The 22,892-nt window shown below is 62.7% G+C and overlaps 2 protein-coding genes across 2 annotated transcripts in view; one reads left to right on the top strand and one right to left on the bottom strand.

Moving 5' to 3' along the window:
• Positions 1–22,892, bottom strand: part of PIK3R6 (phosphoinositide-3-kinase regulatory subunit 6) — a 258,611-nt gene that overhangs the window by 166,985 nt on the left and 68,734 nt on the right. The gene's annotated exons all lie outside the window — the stretch shown is intronic.
• Positions 1,712–22,665, top strand: ARHGAP44 (Rho GTPase activating protein 44). Its single transcript, XM_054278952.1, has 21 exons — positions 1,712–1,837; positions 9,722–9,761; positions 9,930–10,034; positions 10,152–10,228; positions 10,310–10,421; positions 10,698–10,774; positions 11,441–11,558; positions 12,143–12,211; positions 12,286–12,367; positions 13,044–13,171; positions 13,616–13,727; positions 14,196–14,277; positions 14,591–14,671; positions 14,754–14,867; positions 15,698–15,789; positions 15,992–16,172; positions 16,855–16,872; positions 17,173–17,394; positions 19,226–19,293; positions 19,385–19,672; positions 21,305–22,665. Exons 1-21 carry the CDS (start codon positions 1,785–1,787, stop codon positions 21,454–21,456), a joined length of 2,271 nt encoding a protein of 756 aa, XP_054134927.1. The 5' UTR covers positions 1,712–1,784; the 3' UTR covers positions 21,457–22,665.

The raw sequence follows: 22,892 nt of genomic DNA, 5'->3' as shown, positions 1-22,892 counted from the left end.
CTGGGACAGCAGCTGGTGGCTGTCCGGGGAGCAGGAGGGGCAGGACGGAGGGTGCGGGACAGGAGGGAGGGTGAGGACAAGAGGGAGGGTGAGCACAAGAGGGAGGGTGAGGGCAGGAGTGATGGATGGTGCGGGACAGGAGGGGGGAATGCAGGGCAGGAGGAGCAGGAGGGAGCAGGAGGAGCAGGAGGGAGCGGGAGGAGCAGGAGGGAAGCTGCGGGGCGGGAGGGATGCTGCGGGCAGGAGGAGCCTGCTCTGCCCCCGCGGCTGGGCCAGCGCTGCTCTCGCCGGCGCTGCTCTGCCACACGCTTTGCGCTGAAATTCGCTGCCCTGACGTTAATTGGCTTTGACCCATCTGGGCCGCCGCGATCGCATCTTGGAGGTTCAGCGGCCCCGAGATGCTGGGATGGACGGGAGGGGACAGCCCTGTCACCGTGCGAGGGAGCCAGAGGCGCTCGGACTGACCTTATTGGCAGCGCGGCGCTGCGGAGGGCGGAGAGGATCCGCCCTGACGGGGATTTGGAGCTGCCTCCGGGCCAGGGGCAGCTGGGCAGAGTTTCTGTGTCCCTGTGTCCTACGGGGATTTGCTCGGTGCTGTCCGTGAGTGTCACCCTTCCTGTGCCCGTGCAAGGAACATCTTGGTGGCACCGTGCTGGGAACCACGGCTCCGAGCCGTGCTGCTCCCCGTCCCTCCTCAAAGCAGCCAGAACTCCCTTCCCACCCCCGGACACCGTAAAATATCTGCCTTTTCCATCCCGCAGTCATGGTGCAATTTAGAATGGAAAATCGGGGAGAGGAGTGCTGAGCCTGCAGCAGCTGGTGCCAGGGGAGATGCCAGGAGTGCCTGGCTCTCAAACATTCCCAGATCGTGAGAGCCGTGTGGGGCAGCAGCGGCATCCCAGGGAAGGAAGGGCCCCCTGGACACCGTCCCAGGGAGGGAAGGGCCCACACTGGGCATCAGCAGAGGCTTCGGGTTCCTGCAGCAGGAGCCCGGCTCTCTCAGCCCCATGCCCCTGCACAGGGGTGCCCCGGCTGTGACCGGCTCCTGCTGCCCTGCCCGGGGCTCCTGGGCTGCTCTGCGGCTCTCTCAGTGCCGCGGGTGCGAGCCCCAGGGGCTGGGACAGCGGGGATGGGGGTGCGGGGGGGAGCGGGGGCTGCAAGGGCTGTCCGAGGAGATGCCAGGAGATGCCGGGGGCTGCAAGGGCTACGGGAGCTCGGGAAGCTGCCCCAGGACATGCCGGGGGTTGCCGGGGATGCGGGGCCGTGCCGAGGGACACCGAGGTGATGTCGGGCGGATGCGGGGGATGCTGGAGCGGCGCTGGGGCCGCGTCACGGGACCCGGGGGGATGCCAGGTGACGCTGGGCGTGCCAGGGGGATGCCGGGGCCACGCCAGGTGAGGCCGAGGCCATGTCGGGGGAGGCTGAGGGATGCCGGGGGTATGCGGGGCCACGCCCAGGGATGCCGGGGGGAAGTCGGGGGGTGCCGGGGGGGATGCCCGGCTCCGGGCTCGCTCCGAGACCCTCCCCCGGCCCCGAGAGCCCGGCGGGGCGGGCGGCCCCGGACTACATTTCCCATGTCCGCCGCGGCCGGGGGCGGTGCGGGGCGGCGCGGGGGGCGCGGAGCGCAGGCGGAGGCGCGGAGAGGCGCAGGGGCGGCGGGGCCCGCTCGGCCCGGCTCGGCTCGGCTCGGCCCGGCCCGGCTCGGCGCCGGGCGGGGATGCGGGAGGGGCGGCCCGCTGCCCCCGGCCCCGCTGCCCGCCCGCACCGCCCGCACCGCCGCCACCATGAAGAAGCAATTCAACCGCATGCGCCAGCTCGCCAACCAGACCGTGGGCAGGTGGGGACGGGATGGGGTGGGATGGGATGGGATCCATGGAATGGGATGGGATCCATGGAATGGGATGGGGTGGGATGGGATGGGATCCATGGAATGGGATGGGATCCATGGAATGGGATGGGGTGGGATGGGATGGGATCCATGGAATGGGATGGGATCCATGGAATGGGATGGGGTGGGATGGGATGGGATCCATGGAATGGGATGGGGTGGGATGGGATGCGATCCATGGAATGGGATGGGGTGGGATGGGATGGGGACGGACCCAGCCCTACTCACAGCCCCATCCCGCGCCCTGCCTGCTCCCGCCCGCCCCGCCGCACCCGCACCTGCCCGTTCCCAGCTCCCTGCCCGCTCCGTGCCGGCCCCACCGCCCCGATGCCATGTGTCCTGCCTGCCCCCGTGCCCTGATTCTGCCCCCTCCCCGCGTCCTGCCTGCCCCACTAACCTGATTCTGCCCCCTCGCTGCCTGCCCCACTGTTCCTACTCCCTGTCTGCTCTCTGGCAGCCTCACTGCCCTCATCCCACACTCATCCCACTCCCTGCCCGCCCCTCCTCCCTTCCTGCCCCAGTGCCCTGATGCTGTACCTGTGCCACTGCCGCACTGCCTGCCCCACTGCTCCTGCTCCATGCCTGGGTCCTGCTTGCCCCACTGGCCCTAATCCCACTCCCTGCCTGCTCCCTGCCTGCCCCACAGCCTTCCTGCTCCCTGTGTGCCCCTTGCCCTGCTCCCTGTCGGACACCCTCTGTCCTCACTGTGCTCCACTCCCTGCCCTGGCCCTGCTCCCTGCCCCTCTGCCTGTCCCTCTGCCTGTCTCTCTGCCTGTCCCTCTGTCTGTTCTCTGCCTGCCCCACTGCCCCCGTAACCACCCCTTACATCCTTCTTGCCCATTCCCTGCCAGTTAACCCCTGCCTGCCCGCCTACACCTGCCCTGCCCCACTCCGTGTCCTCTTTACCCACTGCTCCCTGCCTGTCCCCCTGTCCTGCCATCCCATCTGTCCCAGGGCTGTGGGGACACAGCTCCGATGCTGTGGGGTGCCCCACTGCCCTGCCCCCCCAGCACCCCAGGACGGCCCTACTGGCCGAGGGGCTGGGGGCACTCGGGGGCTCTGGAGCTGGAGCCGTGCCCACGGGAATGCCCACGGGAATGCCGTGTGTGCCATGCACGGCCAGGCCTGGGTTTGGCAGTGGCTGTTGTGTAATTCCTGGAGATTTTGTACCGGAGGGCAGGGGGACGGGAAGAGGATTTATTTATGTCCCTTTTCGTGGCGGCACTGGGGCACTGGCACAGCTGGAGCGGTGGCTCCGCAGCCCCGCGGCATCACCAGAGCTCCGGCTGCCACCGCCCATGCCCCCGTGTGCCCCGCGGCATCGCCAGGGCTCCGGCTGGCACCGCCCGTGGCCCCGTGTGCCCCCGACACCGGCGGCGCTGCCCCGCGGCCCTGAGCGGCCACGGCCCGGCTGGCAGCGGCTGCGGGAGCGCCGGGAGGCGCGGGAATGTGGGAGCAGTGCCGGGCAGGGAGCACGGGACAGGTACGGGAGTGCCGGGCAGGTACAGCAGTGCAGGCAGGTGCGGGAATGTGGGCAGGTGCGGGAATGTGGGCAGGTACAGCAGTGCAGGCAGGTGCGGGAGTGCCGGGAAGTGCGGGAGTGTCGGGCAGGGAGCGCAGCTCGGGAGCTCCAGGCTCTGAAGGGAGTGCGGGCATGGGAGTGGTGTGGGAGCACCGTGCAGGTGCAGTGTGGGAATGTACAGTGGGAATGTGGAGCGGGAATGTGGCACAGGGAATGTGGCACAGGGAGTGTGGCACAGAGGGTGTGGCACAGGGAACGTGGCACTGGGAGTGTGGCACAGGTAGTGTGGCACAGGGAACGTGGCACAGGGAACGTGGCACTGGAGCATGGCACAGGAATGTGGCACAGAGAGTGTGGCACAGGGAACGTGGCACTGGGAGTGTGGCACAGGGAGCGTGGCACAGGGAATGTGGCACTGGGAGTGTGGCACAGAGGGTGTGGCACAGGGAACGTGGCACTGGGAGTGTGGCACAGGGAGCGTGGCACAGGGAATGTGGCACAGGGAGTGTGGCCCTGGGATCGTGCGGTGGGACCGTGGTGCGGGAGCGCCGGGAGCCCGGCAGTGCCTCCGGTGGCGAGCGCCAGGGGGAGGCTGTTCCAGGACTCGCTGCTCCGTGTCCCGGCTCCACTTGGATGCTGGGAGCCAGCACGGAGCCCCTGTTCGCACTGGGGAGAGCAGCAGCTCCACAGGAGTTGGAGGGGGAGACTGGAACCTCTGCTGGGCCCTGAGCATGGCGTTTATTTTATTGTATTTTGTTTTGTATTTATTTATTTAATTTACTTTGGGTTTGGGTGCGTTTTTTTGTCATTTCGCTTGACAGAAAGAACTGGGGATGCTCAGCCCAGCCCAGACCTGGTACCCAACCTTGGGAAGAATTCCTGTGCCAGTCTGTAAAAGGCAGGGATGTTTATGTCCATGAGGTGGAAAAAGGAGGAGAAGCCAAAGAGTGGCTGTAGATCATTCTGAGGATGTTTCCAGCAAAGTGCTTTTACCTCTATTTGTGTTTGTCCGTCCCATCGGGACAGTGGCACCAGGATGTCACCTCAGTCACTCCAGCAGCCCTGGGAATTTCCCAGGATGGGCTCCGTGGGGATTTTTTCCCATGGGGATTAAATCGAGCACCTGCAGGGTGGCACTTTGGGCTCCCCAGCGGCACCGAGGGGATGCAGCTCACCAGGAACGGTGCTGGAAGCTCGGAGGGGTTGTGTTTTTCCTCCTCGACTTTTCTGAGCATCTCACGCTGTGTCCCCCATCCCGGGGGCAGTGGTGGCCTTTGGGGCTGGATGTCACCTCGCTGGCTCGCAGGGAGATGCTCCTCCAAGCCCCAGGATGGCCGCGCCTCCAGACAAAGCCTTTAAACACCGCGGGTTTATTCCTGGTGCTGCAGGAATGCCCGGCAAGAAGGAAGGACATTTTCTGCTTGCACGGAATAAGGGCAGAGGGAATAAAAGCACCGCCTGGGATTTTCCCAGCGGGGTTTGTGGGAGGGAACAGCACCCTGTAAATAGCCGGGCTCCCCATCTGCACCTCGGGGTGCCCATGACTGCTGCCAGCAGAACCCCCGGGGCTTTCGGCTCCAGAGCCGGCGGATCCCGGCAGCCCCGGGGATATTTTTATCCTCCTCGCAAAGAGACAGCGCTGGCAGCCTGGAATACTCATGGAGCGAGCGGGCTGAGGGTTCTGTCCCTGCTCCAGCTGCCTCGGGGCTCTGCGCCCTGCAGGGGCTCCTCCAGGGCTGCTAAATCGGGATGGAAGCGAGCTGGGGATGCGGCCCCGGGGAGGCAAGCGCCGGGAGCAGAGGGCTCCGAGCATCCCATGCCAAAGTGATGCCAGCACCGAGCTGGCCGCGAGAAGGCAGCGGGAAATGAGGACAGGAGGCTTTTCTGCTTTGCAGACTCTGTCTCCCATTTTGCTTTGCTTCCCTCGCTTTGCCCAGCTGTGGGCAGGATGGAGGGAAGCGGCTGCAGCCCTCCCTGCCTGCTCCTGCTGCTGCTGCAGCCTGGAAGAGCCAGCCCTGGCCCCGGGTGGGCAGCGCTCCCCAGGCTGTGCCCCCGGGCTTTGATCACCGGGCTGTGTCCCCGGGCTGTGTCCCCCGGCTGTGATCCCCGCGCTGTGTCCCCGGGCTGTGCCCTCCAAGCTATGATATCCCCGAGCTGTGCTCCCGGCCTGTGATCACCGGCTGTGCCCTCCAAGCTGTGATTCCCGGGCTGTGCCCCCAGGCTGTGATCACTGGGCTGTGCCTCTGGACTCTGCCCCCCGGGCTCTGTCCCCCAGGCTGTATCCCCCGGCTGTGCCCCCGGGCTGTGATCACCGGGCTGTGATCCCCCCACTGTGTCCCCAGGCTGTCGCACCATGTCACCCGCGCCCAAGAAGCGCCAGCCGGGCCATGTCCCCGCTTCACGCTGGATGTTGCAGTCGGAGCTGTTTCCCGGGGGAGCTGAGCAGCGATTTGAGGATATCAATATTTGATGTTTTGCTTCTTGCCTGCTGAAAAGACACCGGGAAAAACCCGCAGCTCCGCCGGGGCTCGGTGGGTGCTGGGTTGAGCCGGGATCTGTGTACCCAGGGAACCAGTGGCCACGAGAGCTCATGTGGTGGCAGAAGATGGAGACGGCGCGGCCTTGGGGCAGATCCAGCCTGGATGAGGAGCCCGGTGCTTCCAGGGCTGGTGCTGACACCGAGGGAGGGCTCCCTCCTCTCTCTGGCAAACGCAGAGGATGCCCAGTGCCTTCCCCAGGGGCTGGGGATGAACCTCACTGCCCAGCCTCCCCTCTGGGCTCTGGGGACTCCAGCGCCTGGAATGTTCTCACAGGAGGGGATGGAGCTGGGCCTGTCCCCATGTCCGGGATGTGGGACAGGAGGGGATGGAGCCGGGCCTGTCCCTGTGTCCTTGTGGGACAGGAGGGGACAGGAGGGGATGGAGCTGGGCCTGTCCCCGTGTCCGGGATGTGGGACAGGAGGGGATGGAGCTGGGCCTGCTCCCATGTCTGGGATGTGGGACAGGAGGGGATGGAGCCGGGCCTGTCCCCATGTCCATGTGGGACAGGAGGGGATGGAGTCGGGCCTGTCCCTGTGTCCATGTGGGACAGGAGGGGATGGAGCCAGGCCTGTCCCTGTGTCCATGTGGGACAGGAGGGGATGGAGCCGGGCCTGTCCCTGTGTCCGTGTGGGACAGGAGGGGATGGAGCTGGGGATGGAGCCAGGCCTGTCCTTGTGTCCATGTGGGACAGGAGGAGATGGAGCCGGGCCTGTCCCTGTGTCCATGTGGGACAGGAGGAGATGGAGCCGGGCCTGTCCCTGTGTCCATGTGGGACAGGAGGAGATGGAGCCGGGCCTGTCCCTGTGTCCATGTGGGACAGGAGGGGATGGAGCCGGGCCTGTCCCTGTGTCTGGGCGGGATGTGGGACAGGAGGGGATGGAGCCAGGCCTGTCCCTGTGTCCATGTGGGATATGGGACCCACCCAGCCCCGGGAACTGGCACGGCACCGCCTCGGCTGGGTGTTTGTGCCTCCTCTCCGCCGGTGGAGCTATTTTAGGCTAGAGCAAGGAGAAATCAGGGAATCAGCACTGGTAATTAAATAGTGATTAAATATTTCTGGGCAGGCTGCAGCGAGGGCCAAAGGGGTGTTTGGGCAGGAGATGGAGGTGAGGGGCTTTGTGGGGCACCGTGGACATGCTCTGGCAATGGAGATGGTTCATCCCTGGCCCTGCTGCAGATTCATGTCTGCTCCTGCTGTCCCCACACCAGGGGTGATGCTTTCCCTTTCAGGGATTAATTGCCATGAAATCCTTGGAGTTCTGCAGGCTCAGGGTCAAATCCAAGGCCAGCAGCTCCCTGTTGTGGGTGGCTGAGGCACCAGAGTGGGACAGTGGCAGGGGACAGTGCTGGGTGGTCCAGTCAGGAGAGTTGGCTGGCACCAGGAGATGCTCCAGGGAAGCAGCGGCTCTGCTGCACCTCCCCAGGCCAAGGCTTTGGAAACTCATGTATTTATTTGGGAATCAACAGAATTTTCTTGATTGGGGTTGATTTCTGCTGGCAGCAGTGAACTTGTGCAGCAGCAAAGCCCAAGCATACCATGGCTGTGTCCCCTCTCGCTGGCTTTGGCTCCCCATGGTCACTGTCCCTTTCCCCAGCTGCCTGCAGGGACAGGGCCCGGGGTTGTGCTGGGAAAAATGGCTCGGGTGGAGGGGGAGGAGCAGGATTTTATTTGCCAAAAGGAAAGAGGAAAAGTTGGGAGTTGGGGATGCTGGCTGTGTCCCCAGGGGTGCTCCTTCAGGATGATTGTAACTCATATGGAATGAAGTTTTGCGGAATTAGGGACCAGACAGGGAAACTGGCGGGTCCCTGCCCTCTCTCTTGGGCGGCAGAGGGACCATCACCCATCCTTAAATGGGATTGATTGGAGCCCCTTTACTTATCCCAATCCATAAAGTGCTGCAGCCTGGCTGTTCGCCCTCTTCAAAGCCCAGTTCCTCCCTGGCAGGGAGCAGGGCTGTCTGTGTAGGGCTGGCACAGGGGATGCTCTCCACCGGGGTTTCTCACACTGAGGATGTCCTTTAAAACACATCAAGGCCAGGTTTTTGTTATTCTCTTTGAAATGTTGTTTTCTGCTGCCCAAACACACCTCAGGGCATAGCCTGGGCTGGGATGTGGCTGCTGGGAGAGAGAGCTGCCCGTGGGACCTGGGATGTGCAAATCCCACCCACCTCCTGCCTGGGAGAGGAGAAAACAGGAAAAAATCCCTTCTTCTGCTCAAGTGAGGAAGTGATTCCTGGGGAGTGAGCAGCAGGGACGTGCCAGCGGTGCCTCACTCCCTGCCACCTCCCACTCCTTCAGGAGGCTAAAAATATCCCGAGCTGGGACGGACGTGTGGCTGTGCCTGTGGATATTTGCTGCTTTTTTCCCTGTTTGTGCTAATTCTGTGTCACTTCCAATCCTGTCTAAATGAGAGTGAAGGTGATTCCCAGAGGAGGAGGAGGAGAAGCTGCTCAGCTCTTGCTCCCAGGTGGGCAGTGCTCCTTAGAGAGGATCTAATCTGTTCATTTCAACAACTAATCTTTAAAATTAACATAAACAGGATTCAATTTAATTTAATTTATTTTTAAACCACCTTAAATCAGGTGCTGGGACATCTTTCATGGCCAAGGCAGATTTAAGGCAGTTGATTTGGGCAGCCCTGGCACAGGTGGCCAGAGCAGCTGTGGCTGCCCCTGGATCCCTGGCAGTGCCCAAGGCCGGGCTGGACACTGGGGCTGGAGCAGCCTGGGACAGTGGGAGGTGTCCCTGGGACAGTGGGACGTGTCCCTGCCACGGCAGGGGTGGCACTGGATGGACTTTAAGGTCCCTTCCAACCCAAACCACTCTATGATTCTGTGATTTGCACTTTTTGCAAGGCTTTGGCTGAGATGGACTTGTGTGTGAGCCTCTCCCATGTTGTGCTCACTGTCTGACCCTTTCTCTGTGTTTGCTCCTTATTTCCACTGCTCCAACACTTCCCTCCCTGTCTCCAAGCTGAGAATCCAGCTCGGAGGGCAGGAAGGGCCCAGGCTCAGGAAATGAAGGTGCTGTTTGCAAGATGGCAGCACCAAACTCTCTCTGTCCCCTGAGGAACCTTTAGGGACCGATTGGCTGAGTGACAGCTCTGCCCCAGCTCAAACTGACAGAGCTCGTTTTTCCAAGTGAAAGGATGCACTGAAGTTGTTAAAAACCCTGGAAAAAGAACAAATGATCCGGATGTGATGGTTCAACTGAGCCTGAACAGCTGTGGTGCAGGGCCCCGGGCTCTGGTTGCTGCGGGTCCAGGGGCCGAGGACGGCGGGTTTGTGTCTCCAGCATCCCGGCGCTGCTCCCTCGGGAAGGCAGCGGCTCTGGAGCGGTAAATCCGTCGGCAGTGAGCAGCAAAGGGTCTGGCGGGCCCGGGCAGCAGCTGCCGCCTCCCATCCCGTGGCTGCCCCCGTGCGAGGAGGCTCAGCCGTGCGGGGAGCCCGGGGAGCCGCAGCCACAGCGCCTCTCTGGGAGCACTGCCCGCTTCCTTCTGGGAATCTGCATCTCTGCTTTCCTGGCAATAGCGGGAAAACAAGGCAGAGATGGGTGGCAGGCCCTGGATTGGTGTGGTGCCTGGCAGTGACCGTGGAGATGCTCCATCAGTTCCTTACTTAGGGGATGAGGCATGGCTGGTGGGAGCAGAGAGCCTTGAATCCCCCCTGCATCCCAGAGGAAAAGCACATCCCGGGCTCTGTGGTGTGCAGGGGGTGCTGCTGTGTGTCCCACACCCTTCACCAATGGCTCCTGTCCTCTCTTGTCCTGCAGAGCCGAGAAGACCGAGGTGTTGAGCGAGGATTTGCTGCAGGTGAGGCTCCCTCGGAGCCATCCTGGGGTGTCCATGGGGGCCTGGGCACCTCCCGAGGGGGCTGCACCCCTCAGCAGCTCGCTGGTGGTGCCACAGCACTCCAGCCACCCCAGGGGTGGGATCCCTGGGTAATGGGATCCCCAGTGATGGGCTCTCTCTCTCCCACAGGTGGAGAAGCGGCTGGAGCTGGTGAAGCAGGTGTCCCACAGCACCCACAAGAAGCTGACGGCCTGTCTGCAGGGCCAGCAGGGCCTGGACGCCGACAAGCGCTCGGTGAGGGCAGCAGGATCCAGGGATTTAGGGATCTTGGGGGTTTGGGGATCCAGGGGGATCTGGGGATCCAGAGGGACTTAGGGATCTAGTGGGAACACAGCCCGTCTCTCTCTGCAGAAGAAGCTGCCGCTGACGACGCTGGCGCAGTGTCTGATGGAGGGATCGGCCGTGCTGGGGGATGATTCCCTGCTGGGGTAAGGGGGGCTGGGGCTGCAATGGGTCTGCACTGCCCTGGGATGTGCTGGGAGTGTCCCCAGCTGTGCCTGTCCCTGCAGGAAGATGCTGCGGCTGTGCGGGGAGGCCGAGGACAAGCTGGCACAGGAGCTGATCCACTTTGAGCTGCAGGTGGAGCGGGACGTCATCGAGCCGCTCTTTGTGCTGGCTGAGGTGAGCTGTGGGTTCTGGAGTGCCCTTTGTGCTGGCTGAGGTGAGCCTGGGGTGCCCTTTGTGCTGGCTGAGGTGAGCCTGGGGACCCTGGGGTGCCCTTTGTGCTGGCTGAGGTGAGCTGTGAGTCTTGGGGTGTTCTTTGTGCTGGCTGAGGTGAGCCTGGGGTGCCCGCCCTATCCCTGAGGATGTGACATTAGGGAGGTGCATCCTCACCCACCCAGCCCTGGACACCTCTCCAGGGCTGTCACCTCCTCCTGTTCCCTTGTGCTGCCGCAGGTGGAAATCCCAAATATCCAAAAGCAGAGGAAGCACTTGGCCAAGCTTGTGCTGGACATGGACTCCTCCAGGACGAGGTAAGAAGTGCCTTCAAGGGTTTTATGAGAAATAAACATTGCCAAGGCATGGGTGGCTCCAGGAGAGCAGCTCCTGAGCCCTGGCACCACAGTTCCGCTGGGACAGGGAGCCCTGGCTGTGCCTCTGGGGGCTTGAGCCCAGCTCTGCAAGGAGCCACCATTTCTGCTCCTGTCTGCAGAACCCATGGATTCCTTTTCCTTGCCTGTTCTCTGCAGCAGAAGTGTATTTTTTTTCTGGCAGAAAGGGTTATTTTGTACTTTTTTCCTTGTCTTGGTGAGTTCTGATGCAGAGCCGGGTGCTCCTGTCCCTGCAGTGACACGGAGAGGAGTAGGGATGACTCAGGATTGTCCCATGGCACCCCTGAGTCGTCCAAACCCCCACTCCAGAGTGTCCTGGGAGAGATCTGAGAGCTGTCCACAGTCCCCAGCATCATGCCCAGGCTCTCCCATGCCCTTCCCCTCTCTTCTCACCTGGATGTGTCTCCTTATCCTGCTGAAGGGAATTCCCTCCCTGCTGTGTGCAGTGCTGTGGGGCTGGGGTTGGGAGTGGGGCTCAGTCCCAGCTGGACTGGGATTGTCTCCGTGCTGCTCAGCCCTGGGGACCATGGTGGCCCTGCAGGGCCCTGGGACATGGTCAGGCCCCGACTGTCCCTGTCCCTCCCGCAGGTGGCAGCAGTCGGTGAAGTCCTCGGGTCTGGCCGGCAACCTGCAGCCCTCGGGGGCCAAAGCCGACGCTCTCAGGGAGGAGATGGAGGAGGCGGCCAACAGAGTGGAGATCTGCAGGGTAGGGGGCTGCCCCTGGCCGACGGGTCTGCGGGCTCCCAGACCCTGGGGAAAGCTGCAGCCTCTCCTCTCAGCCCGCTCTGCACCTTCCTTCCCCTGCCTGTGCTGCCCCTCCTCTGGGCCCTAAACACACCTCAGAGGCTGGGGGTGATGCTTCCCAGCCAGGCAGGACATCCCCACTGCTCCATCCCCGTCCTCCACATCCTGGAGCTGGAGGGGCTCCCATTCCCTGGCAGAGCTCAGCACTGGGTTCATCCAACCTTGGGAGAGATGTTTCTCCACCTTCTCTGTGCTGGGTCATTGATTTCTGCCATTTTCAAGCACTCAGAGGGACTTTCCCCCCTTCCCTGGCACAACAGGGAGTCCAGTCTCCCCTCTTTGTGCACTTTGGGGGGAGCTGGGCCCTGCTCAGGCTGTAGTGGGGGAGGCTCCTGAGCTCCCCTGACACACCAGCGTTAACCCTGTGCCACCCTGGCTCCTGCTGGACCGAGCTGCTCCCTGCTGGTGGCTGGGGAAGGGCCCTCCTGGTGGCACCAGGGCTGCAGGGCAGGGACAGTGACAGTGACATAACCTCTGCCCCCGCAGGACCAGCTCTCGGCTGACATGTACAATTTTGTGGCCAAAGAAGTCGACTATGCAAACTATTTTCAAACTGTAAGTGCCACCACCCCGGGCTGTCCCTGTCCCTGTCCCAGCAGTGCAGTGACCCTGGTGCTGTGTCCCCACAGCTGATCGAGGTGCAGGCCGAGTACCACCGCAAATCCCTGGCGCTCCTGCAGAACTTCCTGCCACAGATCAAAGCCCAGCAGGGTGAGTGCCCACAGGTCTGTCCCTGCCTGTGGCACCGAGGGGCTGTGACTGTACAGGGACAGCTGAGCACCTGCCCTTTGCTTGTCCTGCCTGCATCCCACCTGCCCCAGAGCTGGGAGGGGATCCTATCCCCTTCCCCATCCCCATCTCCATCCCCATCCCCATCCCCACCCCATGCCCATCCGCATCCCCATCCCATTATCCCATCCCATCCCATCCCATCCCATCCCATCCCCATCCCATCCCATCCCATCCCATCCCATCCCATCCCATTATCCCATCCCATCCCCATCCCATCCCATCCCATCCCATCCCATCCCATCCCATCCCCATCCCATCCCATCCCATCCCATTATCCCATCCCATCCCATCCCATCCCATGCGCATCCCCATCCCCATCCCATCCCCATCCCATCCCATCCCCATCCCCATCCCTATTCCCATCCCCATCCCATCCCATCCCATCCCATCCCATCCCCATCCCATCCCATCCCCATCCCCATCCCCATCCCTATTCCCATCCCCATCCCCATCCCATCCCCATCCCCATCCCCATCCCATCCCATCCCATCCCATCCCATCCCCATCCCCATCCCCATCCCATCCCACCCCAAGGGCCTTTTGGGGAGGGGCTGCTGGATCTGGCACCACCCTCCCTCTCCTCTGCCCATCACAGAGGCATGGGTGGAGAAGCCCTCCTTTGGGAAGCCCCTGGAGGAGCACCTGGCTGTCAGCGGGAGGGAGATCGCCTTCCCCGTGGAGGCCTGTGTCACCATGCTGCTGGAATGTGGCATGCAGGAGGAGGTGGGCACTGCTGGTATGGGGATGCAGGAGGAGGTGGGCACTGCTGGTATGGGGATGCAGGAGGAGGTGGGCACTGCTGGGATGGGGATGCAGGAGGAGGTGGGTGCTGCTGGAATGGGGATGCAGGAGGAGGTGGGTGCTGCTGGGATGGGGGATGCAGGAGGAGGTGGGTGCTGCTGGATTTGGGGCATGCAGGAGGAGGTGGGCACTGCTGGGATGGGGATGCAGGAGGAGGTGGGTGCTGCTGGAATGGGGATGCAGGAGGAGGTGGGTGCTGCTGGGATGGGGGATGCAGGAGGAGGTGGGTGCTGCTGGATTTGGGGCATGCAGGAGGAGGTGGGTCCCTGTGGGATGGGGATGCAGGAGGAAGTGGGTCCCATGTCCAACCCTTGCTGGGCACAATGGATGGGGTCACAGGTGTTCCCAACCCTCTCCTCTGGCCAGGGTCTCTTCCGAGTGGCTCCCTCGGCCTCCAAGCTGAAGAAGCTCAAGGCTGCCCTGGACTGCTGCGTGGTGGACGTGCAGGAGTACTCAGCTGACCCCCATGCCATCGCAGGTGGGGCTCCTTGGGGCGGGGGGACCCCTCCAGGCACCCCCCAAGGGCACTCAGAGGGGGATCGGTGGCACCAAGTCCAGCTGGAGACCAGGAACCAGTGGTGCCATCCAGGGGTTGATGCTGGCTCTGATTTTGTTCAATTAATTTTGTCATTAATTAATGGCCTGGCTAATGGGCCAGGGTGTCCCCTCAGTGAGCAGGCAGGTGACACAAACTGGGACAGTGGCTGCCCCAGAGAGGTGCTGCCATGCAGAGGGAAGGTGCTCAGAGGGGCTGCAGGGTGGCAAGGTGGGCACTGGGTTGGGGGTGCCACAGGCTGCTCCAAGTTGGGGACACCAGTGGGTGCTCAGGGGGTGGTGGAGGGAAGACTGGGGGGATGTGGGTCCAAATGCCCAGGAGGAAAACCACTTGATGCCCAACAGCCAGTGCCACCTGCAGTGCCAATGCTGTGTCCCCTGTGTGCCACAGGAGCCCTCAAGTCCTACCTGCGGGAGCTGCCCGAGCCCCTGATGACCTTCGAGCTGTACGAGGAGTGGATCCAGGCCTCCAAGTGAGTCTGGGCTGTCCCCCCATTCCTCAGTGGCATGGGCAGGGACAGCCTGGGTCCCCAGGGATGCTCTGGGCTTTTCCTGGCACAGTCACAGCATTTGGGATCTTTCCTCTGGGCTCTGAGAGCCATGGAGCGCTAAGAGGAAATCCAAAGGGATTCCTTCTCCTTTGGACAGGTTTTGGGACTTTATTTACTTCCATAATGTTGGTGGCAGCCTGGGGGTCTCACAGGGTCGCCAGGGGTGGGGCTGGCAGGGTCCTCAGCCCCAGGGCAGGGTGGGGATGGGGGATAAGGCCCTGTCCCCTCCCTGCAGCATCCCAGAGCAGGAGAAACGGCTCCAGGCTCTCTGGAACGCCTGTGAGAAGCTGCCCAAAGCCAACTACAACAACATCAGGTGAGCCTGGGCCAGAAGGACACGGGGAGGGGACACAGAGGGTGTGGCCCATGCACTGACCCCTTTGGGATCTGCTCTCCAGGTACGTGATTAAGTTCCTGGCCAAGCTGACCGAATACCAGGATATCAACAAAATGACCCCGAGCAATGTGGCCATCGTGCTGGGACCCAACCTGCTGTGGCCACAGGCTGAGGGGTGAGTGCTGGGGGAGGGATGGGGGCAGATCCTGCTGGGAACACTGCTGGGAAAACTGCTGGGAATCCCACTGGGAGCCCTGCTGGGAAAACTGCTGGAGGAGATCTGAGGGGCAGATCCTGCTGGGAATCCTGCTGAGAACCCTGCTGGAAACCCTGCTGGGAACCCTGCTGGGAATCCTGCTGGGAATCCTGCTGGGAACCCTGCTGGGAATCCTGCTGGGAATCCTGCTGGGAAAACTGCTGGGAATCCTGCTGGGAATCCTGCTGAGAACCCTGCTGGGAAATCTGCTGGGAATCCTGCTGGGAATCCTGCTGGGAGTCCTGCTGGGAATCCTGCTGGGAATCCTGCTGAGAACCCTGCTGGGAAATCTGCTGGGAACACTGCTGGGAATCCTGCTGGGAAAACTACTTGGGGAGGGCTGAGGGGCAGATCCTGCTGGGAATCCTGCTGGGAACACTGCTGGGAACCCTGCTGGGAACACTGCTGGGAATCCTGCTGGGAGCCCTGCTGGGAATCCTGCTGGGAAAACTGCTGGGGGAGGGCTGAGGGGCAGATCCCGCTGGGAATCCTGCTGGGAATCCTGCTGGGAATCCTGCTGGGAGCCCTGCTGGGAATCCTGCTGGGAAAACTGCTGGGAGCCCTGCTGGGAATCCTGCTGGGAAAACTGCTGGGGGAGGGCTGAGGGGCAGATCCCGCTGGGAATCCTGCTGGGAATCCTGCTGGGGATCCTGCTGGGAATCCTGCTGGGAACACTGCTGGGAACACTGCTGGGAACGCTGCTGGTGCCCTGCTGGCCTGGGGGGTTGCTGAGCTGCCGTCCCCTGCAGGAACATGACGGAGATGATGACGACGCTGTCGCTGCAGATCGTGGGCATCATAGAGCCACTCATCCAGCACGCCGACTGGTTCTTCCCGGGAGGTAGGGCGTGCCCGAGGCCCCAGGCACAGCTGGCACTCCTGGGGAGAGGCTCAGAGCCCCCAGGTTTGGTTTGCCAGCCCCTGCTGCTGCTGGAGCTCAGGCTGGGCTCTGGCACAGCACCGAGCCCATCCCTGCAGTGGCAGCACGCCCAGTCCCTCCCCTCCCTGAGCATCCCCCTCCCACCATCCTCTGTGCCCCCCAGAGATCGAGTTCAACGTGACAGGGAACTACGGCAGCCCCCTGCACGTGAACCACAACGCCAACTACAGCTCCATGCCCTCGCCCGACATGGAGCACGGCGAGCGCCGGCAGCACGAGACAGCGCGGCGCCCGCTCAGCGTGGCCACCGACAACATGATGCTGGAGTTCTGCAAGAAGGACGGGTAGGACAGACAGCAGGACACTGGGGTTCTGCAAGGATGGGTAGGACAGACAGCAGGATGCTGGAGTTCTGCAGGAAGGACAGTAGGGACACTGGGGACAGGATGGGGCGTCTCTGACATCACCCCGAGGGCAGCAGGAGAGGATGCTCAGCATCACTTTGGGGTGGGTGGCACTGAGCTGGTGGAGGTTGGGTGGTCCTAGGGTGCAGGGACCCCCTGATTTCCATGCCAGGCTCTTGAGGGGCTCAGGTGAACCCAGGGCTCCATGCCTGCCTCCAGCCCACTGCAGATGGGAGTGCGGTGGCCCGTGGGGTGACACTGGGGCTGTGCCATGGCAGAGACAGGTGTCCTGCTGTCCTCAAGGCCTGCAGCATTTGCTCCAGGGGAAAGCTGCCCATTCCCAGCCTGTGCATGTCCCCCCTCCATCACACCTCACAGGGACCTCAAAGAGTCGAGTGGGCTCCAGAAAACACCCCAGGACTCTGCCCATCCCAAAATGTCCCCATTTCCAGAGGGTATCCCAAGCTGTCCCACCACTGGCACAGCCTGGTCCCTGCTCAGCCCCCTCTCTCACAGCCCCTCGGCCTCACAGCCCCTTTGCCCAGCAATGACCTCAGTCCCTGTGTACTCTGCAGTTTTAGAGGGTTTTCACTTTAATAATCGTTTGTTTCTGCCCATGCAGCCTTAGGAAAATCCAAAGGTACCGTATCTTCTGCAGGGTGCTGGCAGGGTGCTGGCAGGGTGCTGGCAGGGTGCTGGGAGGGTGCTGGGTGAGTGCTAGGTGGGTGCTGGGAGGGTGCTGGTTCTCGGGGAAGGGAGAGGTTGCTGGGGGTGACACAAACCCATCCCATGCTGCCCCCCCTGCCCCATTGCCCTGTAGTTTCATTCCCAGAGTTTCCCGGTGCAAGAGGTGTTTTTAGGGACCCCAAAGGAGTGGCGGGGGTGTGCTGACCATGCCCTCCCACCAGGCAGGTGCTGACCCCCTTGTCTGTGTCCCCAGCATGGGCGTCAGGGTGATGGACACGTCATGGGTGGCTCGCCGCGGCACCTCCGCGGGGCGCAAGGCGAGCTCGGCGCCCCCGGCCGCGCAGCCCCCGGCGCCGCCCGCCGAGCTGCCCCCCACGCCCCACTCGCCCATTCCCGAGCAGCCCCCAGAGATTTCAGCAGCGCCCTCCCCGCCTCCCACCAGCTTCGGCTTCCCCCCGGCAGCCGAGCGGACAAGGTAAGGACACCTAAGGACAGTGGCAGCTCCTCCTGTCCCTGAGCCGGGCACCGTCCCCACGAGTGAGGCCAGCAGGAAACAACCTCAGCAGGGGAGGGTGCTCTGCATCCCCGGAGAGGAGCAGAGACCCAGGGCAGCAGGACAGGACAGAACAGGACAGGACAGGATGCTCAGCATCCTGGAGAGGAGCAGGGTCCTGGGACAGGACAGGATGCTCAGCATGCCCAGTGAGGAGCAGAGTCCCGGGGCAGCAGGACAGGATGCTCAATATCCCCACAGCCACCAGCACAACTCCACCCTGCCACTCCCATGAGAACCATGCTGCCTTCAGGGATATTCCTGAGGGCCCCTTGCCCGGGTGTCACTGGGCTCTAGTGGAATTCGGGCTGGAGTTGCTACAGGAAGGTGCAGAGAAAGCCCTTGGGGAACCCAGAGCCCTCTGAGACCTTCCTCTGCCCAGGGTCTGAGCCCGAGTTCAATCTGCACAGCCCATGTGGGAGAAAGTGTTTAAATTTCACTTTTCTGCCCCAAAAGTGAAGCAGAGCTGGGCCGGGGTGCTCACACCTGGCGAGGGGCAGCCCCGCGAGGGTCATGCCATGGGACGAGCGGGGGTACTCAGCACCACGAGGGCTCCCACGCCGCTGCCTGCGCCCACCAAGGCTTCTGCTCTTCGACGAATTTCCCCTCGCTTTGGTGTCACTTCTGCCGGTTTTTATGGTGCTTCTGTACCTTTGCAGCAGGGCTGACCCAGCAGCCGCCTGGCGCAGCGGCGGCCCCGGGGACCCCCGGCTTGGGGACCCCCCGAGCCCCCGGGCGCGCTGCCCGCCCTGGGCGCCGCCGCTGGGGCCGGGCTGTGGCCGCAGCCCCCCCGCGCCCGCCCCGCTCTGCTCCCTGCGCTGTCCCCCGCTGTCCCCGTGGCCCTGTGCCCCCCTGTCCCCCTGGCACTGTCCCCCCCTGTCCCCCTGGCCCTGCCTCCCCCTGCCCCGGGGCAGCCGCCCGCCCGCCCCCGCCGCCGGACCCGGCCCTCCGAGGTAACCGTGGGGCCCTGGGGGGGCTGGGGGTGTCACCGCCGCCCGGGGGGACCCTGGGTCTGGTGGGGAGGGGACACAAGCGCCGGGGGCTGAGGAACCCGGGGGGCGGGAGGGGGACAGCGGGTGCGGAGTGCTGGGTGCGGGAAGGAGCTCACGGCTCTCCTTCTTCTTCTTCTTTTTGTTCTTGTTCTTCCACTGTTTGTTTTCAATTTTCTTTTTTATTCGTATGGCTCATCTTTTGCGTTTTCCTTTTATTGATTTTTTGGTTTATTTTTGTTTTATTTTTTAATAATATTTTCATTATTTTTGAGTTTTCTTTACTTTGTTAATTTTTCCGCTTAACTTTATCATTTAATTCTCTTGTATTTTCTGGTTTTAATTTTATTTCCAATTCTTTGAATGTTTAATCTTTGTTTTCCATTGTTTTAATTCTACTTTTAATTTATTTTTATTTTATTTAATTTTTTAACTTTACTTTTACTTTTTATTCTTTGCCTTTACATGCTTGAAACCTTTCCTTTCCTTTCCTTTCCTTTCCTTTCCTTTCCTTTCCTTTCCTTTCCTTTCCTTTCCTTTCCTTTCCTTCTTCCTTTTATTGAGGTTCTTTCCCCCCCTTTTTCTTCCTTTTTCTTCCGTTTCTTTTTTTCCCCCTTTTCTTTCCCTTTCCCTCTTTCCTTTTTCCCATTTTGTGAGGTTTTTTTCTCTTTTTTCCCCGTTTTCTGTCCATCTCTCTTTTGGCTGTTCTTTCCCGTTCGCTCTGTCTCTCCCCGTGCCCGTTCCGTGCCCCGTGCCCGCCCCAGCACTTTCAGGCCCCCGGAGCTGTCCCCGGGGCCGCCCCCCGAGCAGAGCCCGCACTCGCTGCGCAAAGGTAGGACCGGACCGGGCCGGGCCGGGGGGACCCGGGGGTGCCCGCGGTGGCGCGGCCCTGACCCGCCGCTGTCGCTGTGTCTGTCCCGCAGGGGCCAAGAAGCTGGCGCCCATCCCGTCCCCGGCCAGCCTGTCCCCGACGCCCCCCAGCACCCCGTCCCCGTACGGCCCCCCCGGAGCCCCCCCGGGCGCGGGGCCGCCCCCGCTGCTGCCGTCCCCCGCCGCCGCCGCCGCCCCCCGCGCCCGGGCCGCCCCCAAGGCGCGGCCGCGCCCCGCGCTGCCCCCCCCGCCGCAGCCGCCCCCGGCCGCCCCCGCGCCCCCCCAGCCCCCGGAGCCGCCCCGCACAGACAGCGCGGCGCCCGGGGACGGCGCCATCACAGGTAACCCCGGGGGAGGGTCCCGGGAGGGGGGCAGAGACCCCCGGCACGGGGACAGTGGCCCTGAGGAGGCAGCAGTGTGCCCTGGAAGGTGGGCATGTCCCCTGGGAGGTGGCACCCTCCCCGCAGAGGTGGAACTGTCCCTGGAAAGGCAAAAATGTGCCCGGGAAGGTGGCGGTGTTCCCCAGGAAGGTGACAATGTCCCTGGAAAGGCAGAACCGTCCCCAGGAAGATGGTGATGTCCTCAGGAAGGTGACAATGTCCCCGGAAAGGCAGAACTGTCCCCAGAAAGGTGGTGATGTCCCCAGGAAGTTGGTGACAATAGCCATGCACTCGGGAGGGTGGTGATGCCCCTGGAAAGGCAGAACTGTCCCCAGGAAGTTGGTGATGTCCCCAGGAAGGTGACAATGTCCCCGGAAAGGCAGAACTTTCCCCAGGAAGTTGGTGATGTCCCCAGGAAGGTGACAATGTCCCCGGAAAGGCAGAACTGTCCCCAGGAAGGTGGTGATGTCCCCAGGAATAGTAATGTACTCAGGAGGGTGGTGATGCCCCTGGAAAGGTGGAACTGTCCCCAAGACGGTGGTGATGAGCCCAGGGAGGTGCCAAGGCATCGGGAAGCTGGCAGGGTCCCCTGGGAGGCGGCAGTGTCACCAGGAATGTGGCATCCCCGGAGCTGTGCTGCTGTCCCTGCTGCTCTCCCTGGGCCCTGGTGGTGCTGTGTCCCCCCGGGGTCCCTGCGCTGCTGCAGGGGACAGCCAGGGGCGTGCTTGGGAAGTGCAGGTGGCATTGGGGACCACGGAGAACAGAGAGGCTGGGGGAGTGTCCCAGTGTCCCTTCTGTGGGGTCTGGCAGGACTCAGGGTTCTGTCCCTGCGTGCCTGCCCTGCCTGTGAGGGGTGGGCAGGCACGAGTGGCAGAGAGGGAGTGGTCACTCTGTCCCCAGGGGCTGTGTCCTGCCTTTGGGTGGCACTGGCACCGGTGTGGCTCTGCCTACACATTGCTGTGGGCCTGGCAGGGCACCCTGGCATGGATGCAGCCCTGACATCACACCTGGCATCGCCCCTGGCTTGGGTGCAGCTCCCCTGTGCCATTGTGGGACAAGATCCCTGAGCCACATCCCTGAGAAATATCCCTGGGCAATATCCCTGAAAAATGTCCCTGGGCAATGTCCCTAAGAAATGTCCCTTGTGTAATGTCCCTGGGCAATGTCCCTGAGCAACATCTCTGAGAAATGTCCCTGAGCAACGTCCTTGAGCTGGGCAGGGGTGGCAGAGGTGCTTCTTCTGTCTGAGGGGGTTGCTCTGCTCTCAGCAAGGGACACGGTGACACTGCCTGCTGTGGCTATGGTCACCCTGTCACTTCACACGTGCGGCCTCACCCTGCGGGTCCCCTGGGAGAGGGGACAGAGGTGTCACCTGTGCTCGGTGGGACACGGGCAGTGTGTGGGGACAGCTGGTGTCACCTGCCCTCGGTGGGACAGGGCTTCACGGGACACGGGCAGTGTGTGGGGACAGCTGGTGTCACTGCCCTGACTCGGGTGGGATCCACAGAGCAGAGGGCGGTGGTGCCACCCCCGGTGGTGACAGTGACACGGTGCCAGGCCGGTGGGTGTCCCCATCTCTGTGCCCTCCCGCAGGTCTGCTCCGTTTTGAGGTCCCCTCCCTCCACGTGTCCCCGGACGCCGCCCTGTGCCGGGACCCGCCCGAGGCAGCTCAGAGACTCTCGGGGCCGAGCCTGACCCCGCGGCAGGAGGAGGAGGAGGAGGAATCGGAGAGCACAGCCCTATGACAGTGTCCCTGTCCCCAAGCTCCTCCGTGCGGCACCCAGGGCCAGCCCCGGCCACCGGCACCCAGGGCCACGGGGCCATTTTGGGTGGCAAAGCGCCCGGTTTGGGGGCGGCCGCCGTTCTTTAGTTCATTTTTGTTCGCCTTATCCAGACTTTGCCTTGGAACCGGGTGCCTGCCCCCCTGCCCCGCAGCACCCACGACCCTGGGGCGGTGCCACCACGTCCCCCATGCCCCGAGGCGGGTGCCACTGGGTGCTGGCCAGGTGACAAGGAGCTCGCCGGCGCTTTGCAGTGGCATTTCCTTTCTTCGGCTTCTTCCCCCTCCGCTTGTTTGGGAGCAGGATGGGACCTGACCAGCAATAACCTGGGGATGCAGGATGTGTCCCCCCGGCTCTCGGGGCGCTGGCGGGGGAGGCGCACGTCCCTCGGCACCCGCTGTCCCCGGGGCTTGGTGGCTTTGGTCGTGCATGCACAGACAAATTAACCTTTATCCTTTCCAGAGAGAGAAGAGCTGTATATATATATCGGCAGAGATATATATATATTCTATATTTGTATAGAGAGAGAGAAACTATAGAGAGATTTGTTTTATGTGGAGCCATTCCCGCCCGGCCGGGGCGAGAGGGAGGATGGAAATGGCAGCGCTTTGCCCCCACCCCGCTCGCGCCGTGCCCCCCGCCCCAGGTGGGCACCGGGGGGCACCAGCACCCCAAAGCAATCAATAAATCCAATAAATTCGTGTGCCACTCGCTGAGAACCGCCCGGCGGCGCTGGCCCTTCCTTCCTGCCCCCGCCTTGGGGGGAGGACTGGGAGGTGGAGAGCGTTTGGGGGATAAAATGGTGGTTTGGTGTTTTATAGGGAACTTTACGGGTCTGGTGCCATGGGATGGGGCAGGGTCCCCCTCCCCCAGAAACAGCCACCCCACATGGCAGGGTCCAGCCAGGAGTGACCCCTGATCCCGGGCTGATCCCCACTGCAGGACCAGGACCAGCCCTAAGGGACTCAGAGCCCTTTTCCCCTGGGACGGACACTGGGTTTGTTTCACGTGTCTTTAATAGAAACCGCCGGCGGTGGGGCAGAGCCCCATACAAAAGCTGGCTGCAGGAATCGGGGATTGCATAGACCGAGGTGTGGGGGACCCCCCACCCTCATATAGTCGCCTTTTAGAAAACAAAAAGCGTCTCTGAATAAAACTCTCCTGGTACAATAAATACTCTGGTGGTGCAGAGCTGGGGACCATGCACCCGCCTGCCCTGTTTGGGATGGCCCCGAGCTGGGAGATCCCCGGGTTCAGAGTCACCACTTTGGGATGAACCCAGGTCTGAACCCCCCAGCTAGGGATGGTCCTGGTTTGGAATGCTTCTGGATCGGGACCCGGGGTGCCCTGGGTCAGGCAGGAGACCCCATGTCAGGATTCCATTTGGGAGCCTCTGGGTC

This window comes from Melozone crissalis, unplaced genomic scaffold (assembly GCF_028551555.1).
Source record: "Melozone crissalis strain CALT ecotype California unplaced genomic scaffold, PUWL_Pcris_2 ptg000026l_1, whole genome shotgun sequence".
Classification (NCBI taxonomy): domain Eukaryota; kingdom Metazoa; phylum Chordata; class Aves; order Passeriformes; family Passerellidae; genus Melozone; species Melozone crissalis.
This window is presented reverse-complemented; position numbering and strand designations above follow the sequence as displayed.

Coding starts and splice junctions, on each gene's coding strand:
- ARHGAP44 (XM_054278952.1), top strand. CDS start 1,785: ATGAAGAAGCAATTCAACCGCATGCGCCAGCTCGCCAACCAGACCGTG. Junction 17,395..19,225: donor CCGGCAGCCGAGCGGACAAG/GTAAGGACACCT, acceptor TGCCCGCCCCAG/CACTTTCAGGCCCCCGGAGC. Junction 19,673..21,304: donor CGGGGACGGCGCCATCACAG/GTAACCCCGGGG, acceptor GCCCTCCCGCAG/GTCTGCTCCGTTTTGAGGTC.